The sequence below is a fragment of the Mustela putorius genome, unplaced genomic scaffold (genome assembly GCF_011764305.1).
Source record: "Mustela putorius furo isolate JIRA1106 unplaced genomic scaffold, ASM1176430v1.1 tig00000139_pilon_pilon_pilon, whole genome shotgun sequence".
Classification (NCBI taxonomy): Eukaryota; Metazoa; Chordata; class Mammalia; order Carnivora; family Mustelidae; genus Mustela; species Mustela putorius.
The window spans coordinates 10,013,950-10,027,038 of NW_025421293.1; the positions used below are offsets into that span (position 1 = coordinate 10,013,950).

The 13,089-nt window shown below is 54.2% G+C and overlaps 1 protein-coding gene across 1 annotated transcript; it reads right to left on the bottom strand.

Annotated features, from left to right (window-relative positions):
* Window positions 1-1,147: 1,147 nt before the first annotated feature.
* Window positions 1,148-12,825, bottom strand: NPTX2 (neuronal pentraxin 2). Its single transcript, XM_004775031.2, has 5 exons — window positions 12,094-12,825; window positions 10,224-10,440; window positions 5,386-5,630; window positions 3,441-3,620; window positions 1,148-2,601 (listed from the first exon to the last, which is right to left on the bottom strand). The coding sequence occupies exons 1-5, from the start codon at window positions 12,517-12,519 to the stop codon at window positions 2,374-2,376; spliced, it is 1,296 nt and encodes a 431-aa protein (XP_004775088.2). The 5' UTR covers window positions 12,520-12,825; the 3' UTR covers window positions 1,148-2,373.
* Window positions 12,826-13,089: the final 264 nt, after the last annotated feature.

Genomic DNA, 13,089 nt, shown 5'->3' on the forward strand with positions numbered 1-13,089 from the left:
GTAGTAACGTGTCTAGTTTTTGATGTTTGCTGACAGTTTTAAGCCTCATCTCTCCTCTTCCCATCATACCCCACGTCTGGGCGAGTAATAGAATCTAAATTATTTTTCCTTTGTGCAGGGGGCTGGGAGCAGGGGGTTGTGCAAACCACACGGTGGAATCATCGGTCTGGTCCTACACACAACCACCATAAAAAACCAAGCCAGTATTCTTTCTCTGCTCTCTCAAGCTATTTCGGAACTGTGTGGGAGCCACCCTGATCTCCCCAGAAAGTTCTCATTATATGATCAACCTTTTCATACCTTCTCAGGGTGTGTGTGGTATGATCTTCTGGACATCTGAACCACATTTTTCCCACCAGGGGTCCACAGTGGCAATCCCGACACTATGAAGTCTAAATAATCCAATTATTTAGGTGTTCTTTCTCTCAATTATGTAGTATATAAAAACCAAAAAAGAATTAATGTTCTGTAGTTTTCAGTGTCCCTGACTTACAGTGGCTTGACTTACAATTTTTTGACTTCATGATGATGTGAAAGCAACATGCATTTAGTAGAACCTATCTCGAATTTTGAAGTTTTTATTTTTCCTGGGTGAGTGATATGCAGTACATCGGTGATGCTGGGCAGCGGCACCGAGCCACGGTTCCCAGTCAGCCATGCCATCACGAGAGACATCACAACAGGGATGGGGCCTGCAGAGCCACAGGCCAGTTTGACCCCAGCTCTGCCTTCAGCTAGCCGTGTGATCCAAGTCACTGTTTAATTGTTCCAAGCATTCACCTATAAATTGGGATTCACTTTCAGGGGTTTGTTAGGAGGAGAGAATGAGATGTATCTAGAACACAGAGTAGGTAGCCAACAGGTGTCAGGTCTGGGATAGGGAAGTGGGGGTCATCGAGGTTAAGTCTGATTCCTGGTTGAGAAGACAGGGGCCGGCTGAAGACCAGGAGACTGGCCAGAGCTTGTGGGACATCCGCAGTCTGGGCCTGGCATTGAGGAGGGAAGGGCTCAGCCCTGCACCACGCCCCTCTCCCTCCAAGCACATCAGTGCCCCTGGGTCCGCCAGACACGGGCCCCGGACCTAGGGACTGTGGCAAAGCCCCACCTCCTACCCTCAGTCCCAAACATGGAGCAAACAGATACGGAGGCATCTTCCAGTGCACTTTAATCAAAATTCCATCATCAGAAGAGTTCTTGTAGCATACAATGTTAGGATGGGCATGTCAACTTGGTCCTACAAATGGAATTTCCACATATTTGCACTTCAAACATGTATGAAAAATAAAATATATAATATTTAGCTTTATAAATTTCCCCACTTCATCACTTTGTCCTTAAAATAAATTATTACCTCTGTCCAATAAATTAAGCAACCTGGAGTCACGAAGCAATTATCAGCCAAATGACTCCCATTTCCTGAAAAAGTTCTGGGGGAAATACTTGAGACAGTCAAATGCTTACAGGAATCAACATGAATTAAAGCTAGCACATTCCTCACAGTGGGGACGAGACATTAAAAATGGAAGGCTGCTAATGGCTGTTCTTCTCTGTTGGGAAAAAATAAATCCCCCCTGACCATACCGAATGGTTGTGGAAGCTGCAGCTGAACTTTTGGCACCGGTGGAGAAAAGAGGCTTTTCAAAGAAGCCATTCCCAGCGATGATTCCATCAAAGCATCGGTCTGAGGGAGAGGTGACAGAGGGGAGGGACAGCTGCCATAGCCCTTCTCCAGAACTCGCTTCTGCGTTCCTGCTCCCAGCCCCCTTTGGAGGCCCAGACGCCCCCTCCATCCTGGAGAAGGCAGGGCATTGTCCAGGCAGCCTGCCCTCCTCCTTGAGCTGAAGAGTTCCTCACAGCCTAGTAAAGAACACTAAGAGAAAGGCCCTTCTGTGGGCGGCAGGGGCTGCTTTGCCACGTGCTCAGGGGACAGCAGGGTATACTCTATACACAGGGGACACAGATATTCCAGCAGGAGAGCCGCACAGCCTTTAAAGGGGACAGACAAAAAGGGAACACGAGACATGGAGCATCCAAGAGGGCGGACAAGGCTGCGGTGTGCTAGCAATGACAGGGGCTCTGCAAGGAGCCTCAAGGGCCTTCAGCTCCCCCACCCCCAGCAGGAAGTCAGAGATCTCCCCACCTGCAAGCTAAGGGCTGCTTCCCCCTCAAAACAACATAATCTTGGTAAGGAACAAAGAATCCAGTGACAAGGGCCGCTACAGAACCTCGGCCTTCGAGATTCCCTGGGAATGAGCTTTGGGGGCCCCAGCCCATTCTGGCAGGGGCTTTGTACACAGTTTAAGTGGGGGAGGAGGTGGCCTTGCACTTCTGACAGGAACAGCCCGGCCCTGGCCTAGACAGAGCCGGAGGCAGCTACAAGTCAAGGAGACGCTCCTCACAGGTCTCCACGGGCCACTTAGAAGCCCCTCCAAACACATCGACGTTGTTGTCCACCCAGGGTATGATGTTGCCGGGCATGTTCGTGGAGCAGTTGGCAATGTTGATAATTTCTTGTGCACGGAGGACGCGGTCCCATATGTTGAACTGGCTGAGCTCCCCCACGAATGCCTGCGTGGCATCGAACCTGCCCCCAACGGTGTCCTGGGGAGGGGGGAACAGAACCCCATCAGTGCAGGTTCAAAAAGCGGACAGGTCTGCTAATTCTCCTGGACTGTGAATGGCCTCTGGGAAGAGATGCCAACTTGGGAGGGAGATGGGGAGACTGGGGCATTTTCCCAACTCCCTCCAACTTTGGCTACACCTCAGGACCCCTGATTCCTTCACATCCTGGGGTTCCTCGACACGGTGCTTCAGGCTAGAGTGGAAAAACATTTTGTCCAAACTCCCAAAGCTAGCACTAGCTCCCGGTCTCCAGACTCCCAGCCTCTCCCAGGGAAGTGAGGGGAAGAAAGGGCCCTCAGCAAACCTCAAGCACAGGCTGAAACATCAACTCTTACCTGCCCAGGAGCAGACAAGCAATGTACATTTCCCTTCTCCCACCGGGTGAGTTTCTGGAGGGCAGCTTCTGAAATCACCTTCCCACCCCCATCTCCCCCAGGGTGCTGAGCACCCACAGGCATGCCCTGAGTCCCCTAAAACACTGAGCCAGCAATTCCTGGAAGATGCCCTATCAGTCTTTGGCATCCTGAATCGATGTTGTGCCTGGCAGAGGTTTAACGCCTGGAAAGAACCTAAAGTCACTCCATGACAGCATGACCCCAGGGACACTCCTGTTCACCTGGGTTGGACTCCATTCTGGAATCTTTCTGAACCCACCACACCAACCTCAGGTCATAAGACAGCACGGGGCGAGCTGGCACTGTCCTGCCTCAGGGGCTGGGTTGGGCAGGCAGACAGCTGACTAGGGGGCCCGGTGGCTACCAGTGTAGCCTTGTGCCGCTCGGCTGGCAGCATGCTCCCGTCTTGCCCCCTACACTCACCTGTTCCTGCCCGAGGATCAGCACACCCCCTGGCTTGATGGGGTGCCAGGGGGCCAGGTTCTCCCCAGTGCCCAGTTTCTCCCCATCCTGGAACGCCTCCCACATGCCATCCCGCGTCGTCCAGGTGATACAGATATGGTGCCACTTGCCGTCACTGACAAACAGGGGCAGCTGCGCAACCTGCGGACAGCAACGTGCAGGTGAGGCACCCCCCCAGGGTTTCCAGAAGTCTGACCTGCAGACAGACTGTTGGTCCTACTGCTCCCATCTTGCAGGGTCCCTGCTGGTCTCCCCTTCTCTGCTTTTTGGGTGACACGGGCAACTCCACCCTTCAGAAAGCCTTGGGGAGGGGACACTGTGTGACACAGACACCTCAGAGGAAAAGGGTACGTAGCCTGGGTACAGGCCCCTGACCCCAGGGTGGCCCAGCTTTCAAGGGGACACCTCTGGTCTGGGTTCTGCTGAGGGTCCAGGATGCTGTCCAGACTGAACAGATGTGAGGTGAAGGGCAAACGCCCCTCCCCGCTGTGCTGAGTCTGAATGCCTCCGCCAGAGGGCCTGAAGGGGAGTCAGGGTCCTACTGGGCCAGCCTCTTTGGAAACAGTCCGAACAGCTATCTACACTCTAGACAGAGGCTCACGATTATCCATCACGACACTTGCAGACTCTGTGTGTGTGTGTGTGTGTGTGCGCGCGTGCCCGCACTCCTGTGCAGAAAAAAAAAAAAAAAAGGCCTACAGTTATGTGGGAGGGTGTGCTAGGGGTGCACACAGGGATCCCCATATGGAACAGAAGGAAGGGCACTTCTGACCCGCGTCATCCGCCCGCAGTCCCGTGAGCACTACAGCCCAGCCCAACCAGGTGCCATCCTGTTGTTACTGCCGGTATCCTAGCAACCCGCTGCTTCCTCCCAGGAATTGGCTGTTTATGTGCCACCTAACCCAAGAGGAAAACAAGGTTCTGGCCCTGCTGTGTCCAAGGGCATTATTTAGAACAATTAATCCCTGGCTCAGGGACATGGTCACCACTAGAAGGAGCCCAGTGAGGAGATTCCACGGCATCTCCCACTTCAACTCCATCCAAGATGGTTCAGTAACGCCAGAGTAAGGGGCCAGGGCAGAGGCAGCAGGGAGCTGGAGCAGCCATTCCAGCAAGACTCAGCTCCAGCAAGGACGTCAGGACACATTTTCTTTGGCTATGCCAAGTCTGACTTCAGAATAGAAGTTTAAGTGGGGCTCCTGGAGGTCCTGCAGATGCCCAGAGCGGAGGTCTTGAGAAGACCACACTCTCGAATGCTGAAACCAGCCAGTCTATTAAAAAGGGATATTTACTCTGGAAAAAGCAAGGCTATAGAGATAGGAAACAGATCAGTGGTTCTCATGGGCTGGGGTAGGGGGTAGGAGCCGACCACAAAGGGGAATGAGATTTGGTTGGGAGGCAATAAGGGAGAAATGAAACATTTCCATATTTTAATTGTGGAAATCACACAAGTGCATGCATTTTCAAAACTGGTTGGACTGTTTACTCAAAGTTTTACTGTAACTTGTACCCCAGTAGACCACCCCAAAAAGATACACTGGAAAAAATTTCCTACACAGAGGGACACACACAGACCTCTTCCCCTAACCAGTATGGCCCTGGGGAATAGTCCTGAGTGACTGGCCCAAGGGCCTGTGACCATTCAGGCTGGCCCAAGAGACCCCAGCTCTATTCCTCCCACGGCACCTGACCTGGACCCTGTGCCGCTTCCAGGCCAGACTCACAGTTTGGATCTCCACCAGCCATGGCCACCTGCCCCTGCCACCTACCCAGCCAGCTGGCCACAGTGGGACTGAGTTGGTGCAGAGCTGTCCCCCCTGTGAGGAGGACAGCCCTGCAGCCAGCTGTCAGAAGCCACACAGGCTGACCATTGCTGCTGTGATGGGGGCATCCAAGCAGGCCTCACCTTGTCGTTGATGAGCAGCTCAATGGGGTTGTTGCCCCACTCTATCAGCACGATCTCGTTGGCCTGCCCCGGCACCGCGTAAGAGAATGGTGTGCCGATGCCTGGCAAGGCGCTGGATCGTAGCCACAGGCAGATAGTGAAGGCGTACAGTTCAGGCAGTGTTTTCTTGATCTTGCCATACAGGTAGTTTGTGCGCAGGGGGAGGGACACTTTGAACGCGTCGGGAGACTTGAACGCACTGTTGCCTGGGGGGTGGAGAAGAGAGGCCATGGTGTGTTCACCTACTCCCCGCCAGCGCAGCCCAGAGCCACAGCTCACCTGGACCCCAAATTCCCCCAGATCAGTCCCTCAAGCAACAGAGCACCTGCTACTGGGGAGCCACGGTGCAAAGTGCTACCAGCCCGGAAGTAAACAAGACTGGCCTTGCTCTTGAAAGCCTGAAGAAGCGGGTAAGGACAAGTTGAATTTAATTTTCTAGTTAAGCCAGAAAACCCTTCTTGAGCCCTTTCCTTAAAATCCTAGCCCCTTTAGCTCCTTCAGCAAGGGTGAGGTTGGAGCCCTGCCGGACTTGGGCTTAGAGGCAAAAAGTCCTTAACACGGACCTAGACACCTGATTGATAAGATACTCGTCAAGCCAGTAAGTCCCTGTCACTTCTCACCCTGAAGAATCACTGCCCCCCGAGTCCACATGGGCGCCTGGACACTACAGCTTAACTCAGAAGTGGCTTTTTGGACTAAATCTCTCACATGAACCACTTTGCTCATGATTTGCCTTTTCCTCCTCAAGAGAAGATTGTGTCTGTTGATGATTTCCTCTGGTTTGGAGACAGTCAGAGACAGAGAAGTACAGAGGTGCCCGTCCGCTGAGGTGAGCACCCACAGCCAGAGCCTTGAGCCCTTGGGGCCTGCCTGGGACGGAAGAGAAGCCCCTGACTGTCCTCATGTAAATGGTGCTTCCAAAATCTTTGAATGCCACTAGTACGCTTAACTGGGTCTAAGTAATTTCTAATAGTTCTGACTTAAGCTCCAAATTAACAATAAAAATAAACATACATAAGGCAAGTCCCCGTCTCGAGTTATCACAGATTCCGAGGTTTGCCAGGTACCACCCAGTTCTGTGAGTGGTCACGGCAGCAACTTCCCTCTCAGCTGGGGACCAGATGCTTCTGGTGAAGGAGCCTGAACACCCTTTGCTCATTCAACAAGTATTTATTAGGCATCCACAAGGGGCCGGAGGGACTCCATCACCATGAGAAACATGCAGGCTCTCTGGACCCAGAACCAATGGAACCAGACAGGCCTGTGTCTCATGTGAGTGTATAAATCAGTCCCTTCTAAGGAACAGAGGCCACAACGGATGACCCTTTCTCCACTGTGATCCCCCAGACTCATTTGCTTTTGTAGTCAGGAACATGTGAGAGAAGCTCTCTGGTGCCGTGGTTCACCCCCACCCAAGGAAGACCTGCACAGAAAAGCAACAAGGCCCAGCATCACCCTTTCAACCTCTGGAACAGGCAGCAGAGAAAGACTAGCCTCTGGGCCTTATGGGTGCTATTTACTTGAATCTGCTGCTTGTGGACTCTTATCCAGTCCATCTTGAGCTCCCCGTCAGAGTCACTGAATACCTAGCGAGGGCTGGGAAGGCTTGGTCACCTGGGGAAGACGAGGGGGGCCACGCCGGGTACAGGTGGAAGCAAAACTGAGACTAGGAAGCCCCGTCCCCAATTCTGTGGATTGTGCAGTTGAGGCACTGAGGTTTGGAGAAGCGAGGGGACTCAACCACAGGTCACACAGCTAATGAAGGACAGAGTAGGGAGCAGAAGCCCCTCTCTCAACTACATGCAGCCACTAGTTCTTAATCTGCAAATGGCCATGTTCTTCACGAAGGCATGATTAGCTAATAAAGAGAAATGGCTTCTATCCTTGCAGGTGGGCAGGCCTGCTGATTTAATAAGGCTCAGTGTCGGTAATATCATTAGCTAGGTGACAACAGATAGGTTTAATTAGACCTGGGAGAGCCAAGGGGCAGAGGAGGGGCCCACACCCGGAAAGCTGGTGCCCTCTATTTATATCAAACAGCTTGGAGGTTTAGAGGAAACTTCGTTAAAACCAATTAGGGCATTAAAAGGCCTGACCGATAAATCAGAGGCAGCAGGTGGCAGACAAGTGAAAATGGGGGGCAGCTGGGGCCAAAGAGAGACAGGTTCTGTCTTCTCAGTGGAAACGTTTACTTCAACTCCAAGGTGGGCTGTCCCTGGCTGGCTGGCCCGGAACCTGGAGGCTCCTGCAGATGAGCAGATCCCACGACAGAGAAAACGAGCATCCGTGGGCTCAGGCAGCGCAAGCCTCCGCGTGGAGCGTCGGATGCTCACCCCTGGGCTTTCAGGAGCCTCCGGCCCAGTGGGGCTGGAGCCCACATGCCACTCCAGGCTGCAGCCTCTGGGTATCTTGTCTTCTGGGGTCACCACCAAGTTCAACCCCAGCTCTGCAACCTGCTGGGCCCGTGAATGCATGAATCACTTGGTTCTCTGACTCAGTCCCTCATCTATAACTAATACCTACCTCACATAGTGGTTGCAAGGGTTACGGAAGACACGGAATGTGGAAGTCGCAGCCCGGTGTCTGGCTCTGAACAAGCCCATAACGGGCAGGAGATGATGGACCGAGGGCCAGAGTTCCCAAAGCCCCCTACTTTGCATATGCCTGAGGTCCATCTCCTCTGAGCTCAGTAGGATGTTTTGAGGAACAGAATGTATCTTCCACCCTTGATTTATTTGGGGCACTGGGAGTTTATATATTCCTTTATTCTCACCACAAATAGGACAGATAGAAACTCAGAAGACAAATTTATCGGCAGATGATCACTTTCCTCAAAGATTCATTCCAGAGCTGGGTGGAGCACACAGAAGGATTCTAGAGTTCTTGTGGTGGGTCAGTACCAGGTCCTGGGGGCTTTACAAGAAGGTCAATCAGGGGCCCTGCCCTGTAGAGCTCAGTGCTAGCTAGAACATGAACCTCCTTTCTATGCCAGATGAGCTCTGAGGGCTTCCAATAAAACCTAGGTACCGAGAGTGTGGATGCTGGAATCTAGCTGGGCATGGGAGGGATAGTCATACAGAGCCAGCTGCCGGATGGTCAAAGCCATGTTGCCACTGCTGCTCACCAGCCGGTGGCCCAGGTCCCACTCAGTCCCCTCTCCCCAAATGATGCACCTCTGGCCGAAAGTTCAGGGTATTTTTCTCATCTGTGTAATGGGTATAAGTCAAGTCCTCTCTCACAGGTGTGATGTGCTCAGCACATGCTAACACGGCAGGCTTCTGTTAACCTACATCCTTGGAGCAATTCAGCCACTGAGCCAGGCAAGGTATATAGCCAGCAAGGTCTCTGGCGGAGCTCTCTTTTTGTTCTACAGCTACCCCCTTCAAGATATTAAGTGACTGTGGTGTGCCTGCATGTTGCCAGGTTCCACTGTGGGTGAGGCTGGGGAAAGGGAAGGCAAGCCACCCTCACCTTGGACCCGATGCTGCCTTCCTGTCCTCCAGTTGGCAAGAAAGGCTGCAGCCGCAGCTGCTCTGCCTTCAGGGAAGGCTCTTGAGACCTAAGGAATTTTCTGAGGTCACCCTGAGGTGAGGCAGAGAGGAAATTCTTTCAGAAACTCAAGAATCCAAGTCTCACAGGCAAGTCACCCACCCCTTTCTGAGAAGGATAAGGAAGGAGGAAAGCAGGAAAGTGTTGAAGGAGACCTGTGACTTCTGGGGAGCTGCTGTAATAAAATGGAACAGACACACCATCCCCTTGATCATCTGGCCCTCCCTTGCCAGAGTCACTAAAGGCACAGCTGGACCTTCTCCTGTCAGTTCATGAAATCGAGTAATGAGAAACGGTCTTTGACAGGCTGGTGCCTCTGAGAAGATTGCAATTTCATATCCCCTATCAGCAAACTTACACTTCACTCCCAGGCCACTAGGTAGTTTGGGGGTTGATAATGCAGTCGGAATTACGTAGGGCCCTCGATCCCTTTCCTTCCTGTCCCCCATGGGAGAAACTCACACACCCCAGTGTGAGCAGAGAGGAAGAGACTCAGAATCCACTGAAGGTCTGGTTAGGAAGTGACTGAAATGTCCACATGGCAGGACAGAGTTGGGCTGTTTGCCCACGCTGGTCCTGAGGGCACTGGCTTTCCCACGGATAACAGGGGGCGGGAAAGGGCGGGCTCTTTCCTGAGAGGACCATCCTCAATCACGCTACTGTTTGCTCAAACAGCTGCGAGCTACCTCCATGCAGGGTCTGTCACTGCAGACACCCTGGGGGTCACCGTCTGAGATGGAAAGCAGGCTGCTCCCAGCAGCAACAGGCCCCTTCAGTCTCCACCAGGTCAGAAGATGTATGAACAAGGCCGTCAAGCTGGGCAACTGTCAGGCAGAAACCCTACACCCCTGCACACCACGGGAGATGCCTCAAGTTGAAAAAGCAACACTTCGTTTGAGAAACAGAGAAGGGAAAGTGGAGACCTGCTGGGATGGTAGAGAATGCTGCGGCTTTTTGCACGTAGGACAGGTAGGTTCAGAGATGACCTAAGAGCAGCCTCAGAGCCAACCCCAGCAAACAGGAGCAGAGCCCGGTGCTAACAGTCAGCAAGCAGGGGTCACGACTCTCTCAAGGGTCCTAGTGGCCTGTCTGTAAATGGGTGGCTGTGGGGCCAGCCCCCCTCTGCCTGCTCTGCCTTACTGAGCCCGGCTTCCCTTACACTGCAGCCAAACACCAAGTCAATGGGGTGGGGGTGGGGGCTGAGAGGGAAGTCAGCCAGAGGGCGACAGAGAAGCTAGTCAAGAACTCACCTCGCTCCAGCTCAGTCACCCTCTGCAGCAGAGCATTCAGGGCATTCTCGGTCTTCTGCCTGTGAGCAGAGGTCTCATTGTGGAGCAGGGACTTCTCGTCCTCCAGCTCTGCCACCTTGCGCAGCAGCTGCCTCTCCAGCTCCCCCAGTCGCCGCTGGAGCACCTCTCGAAAGTCGCTGGGCAGCATTGCATTGGACACATTCACTCGGAGCTGGTGCTTTTAGATGGGGAGAGGGACATATGAGGGAGAAGTATTAAGGCCATTTAAAAAGAAATTGTGAAATGTAGCTCTAAAAGCCCAACCACACAGGGAGAAGCTTCCAAAACAGGAGTATTAAATCGTGCCAATGGCACGAAGGGGAGCACTTCACGGACGCTTTTTTCTTTTTTGTATGGAAAGGATTTCAAAGTCAAACAAGAATTACCTTGCTGCAATCTTTGAAACTTACGAATTCCATTTTCCTCTCTCAGAAAGCTATTTTCCTTCTCTTGTTAAAAACTCAAAATTTTAATCACTATCTATCATCCTTGGGTAAAGATCACAACACAGTGAAGATTTAAAAAAAAAAAAAGTTAACCAAATGAGATGAGCAGATGAGCCTTCATCTAGAGGTGGAAACAGCCCCCAAGTCCCAATATGGCACAAAGGTGAATAATTATGCTTGCAGAGATGTTACTGGAAAATGAGAGACCTAAAATTGACAGTTCTGAATTCCAGGAATTTTTGCTTTGAATGCTGTTGCTAAATCCTCATTTCCTATGCCTTCTCCTCCTCTACCATCATGCTGGCTCTGGAGGCAGTCTGCCACTGGCTAGCCATGAATCCTTGGCAAGCTATGTACCCCCTTTCTAAGCATTCCAAATTGTAAAATGCAGCTAAGAGGATCTGCCTCAAAGGACTGTTGGAAGGGTTAAAATTAGATAATACGCCTGGTATATATTTAGTCAACTAGAAACGTTAGCTGCTATTAATCATACCGAATCAAGGAATACTCAGATGCTGGAAATACTGTATTTAGCCATCATGCCACAGGAAAGCCTCAAATAATTTTGCAATAATTACCACCTGTAATTGAAACCTAGTTCTGCTAATGAGCATTCTGGTAAACGTTTTTTAACAGAAACACTCCACACTTCTTAAATAGGGTTCAAAGGGAAAGATGGAAGTTAAATGAGGATTTCTCTTGAAAGTTCCAAACTGCATACACCTTCCAAGAGAGAAACGTAAGAAGGTCCCTTCCCCCAAAACGGCCTGGAAGGGCACCTTAGAACGGGCGCAATTCGCGGGCAGAGCATCTTTGAAGTTAAAACCTGGTTTCCTCCGAGGCGCCAACCGGCGTGTGGCCCAGGACCCGCCCGCGCTCGCCTCCCCGCCGCGACCCTGGGGTCTCCGCCCGCTCCGGTCCAGCCCGGCCTGATTTAGAAAAGGAAACGCGGGACGCCCGGGACAGCTGACCGCACTCGGCAGCCGCAAGTCACCCGGCACAGCCTCTGCGAGCGCGTGCGGCCCCGGGGGTCTCGGACATTTAGAGAGAAGAGGCCGTCCCGGTCCGCTCAACGGGATCCCGGGAAGTGACTGGCCACAAGGCGGACAGTCCCGGTGCGGGGCGGGGGGTGGGGGTGGGGGGTGTTAACCCTTTCCTTTAGGCAAGAAGCGTGGTGGGGGTGGGGGGTGTGGGAGTGGGATGCGAGCCCCGCAGGTAAGTTCGCGAACCCGAGAGAGAACCAACCCCCACCCCCGACCCCAAGCCCAGCTTGCTGTGTCCCGTACTGTCTGGCTGGCAGAACCACGCGCCCCACCACTGCCCCGCGCCTCGGATCTTTCCCACCCTTCAGGATCACCCCCCACCCAGCCCCGCGCTCAGGCTACCTCGAGGCTCTCCAGGCGGTCCTTGAGGGTCTGCAGCGAGCGGCTGAGCTGCTCCACGACGTGGCCGGGGTCCCGCGGCAGATCGCCCATAGTGTCCTTGCCTGTGGCTGCCGGGCCCTGCGCCTTGCCCCCTGCCAGCCCCTCGCAACGCGCCAGCTTGCCCGTGAGCTCGCGGATGGCCTCGCGCTGCGCGCCCAGAGTCTCCTTCTGCTGCACGACGGTCTCGCGCAGCTGCAGCACCGCGGCCCGCAGCTCCTCCTCGGGGCTCAGCGCGCCGCCCTGCATGGGCATCGCGGGCAACGGGCAGCCGGCGCGCGCCGCCTCCGGGGGCAGCGCCGTGCACACGAAGCGGCTGCCGGGCGCCGGGCCGTCTTGGGCGCCGGCGGCCACGACGAGCGCCAAGCCGGCGGCCAGCAGCGCTAGCATCCCGTCGCCGCAGCGCTCACTCCAGCATCAGCAGGCGGGGGGGCGCCGTCGGGGCGCGCGGCGGAGGCGCCTCCGCTGCGGGCTGAGGCCCTGCGCGTCGCTCGAGGGCAGCTTGAGCGCGGGACCTAAGGGAACCGCCTGCCTCCCGCAGCCCGCTGTCTCCGCTCCGCGTACGGTTCTGGTCCGACCGGGTCCGCGCGCCCTTTCTTAAGCTGGGGGTGGGGGGGGCCGGCGCGTGGGGCGCAGCGCCGCGAGCTCTGATTGGCCCGGCTGGGCGCGCGTCAGCGAGGGGGCGGGGCGGGGGCGCCTTCTCTCGGCGGGCGGGCGGGCGCGTGTGTGGGCTCGAGGCGGGGGCGCTAGCGCGGGGTCCCGGGGCTCTCAAAAAGGGAGGACTGAGGTAAAAAAAAAAAAAAAGAAAGAAAGAAAGAAAGAAGAAAAAAAAAAAGAAAAGGAAAGGGGAAAAAAGAAGCCGCCCCGGGTGCCTTCGCGAGCCTTGGCCGCGTGTCCAGGAGCCCCTCAGACCCACCCGAGGATGTGGGCGTCGGGGGCTGAAGAGAAGCCGTCAACTTC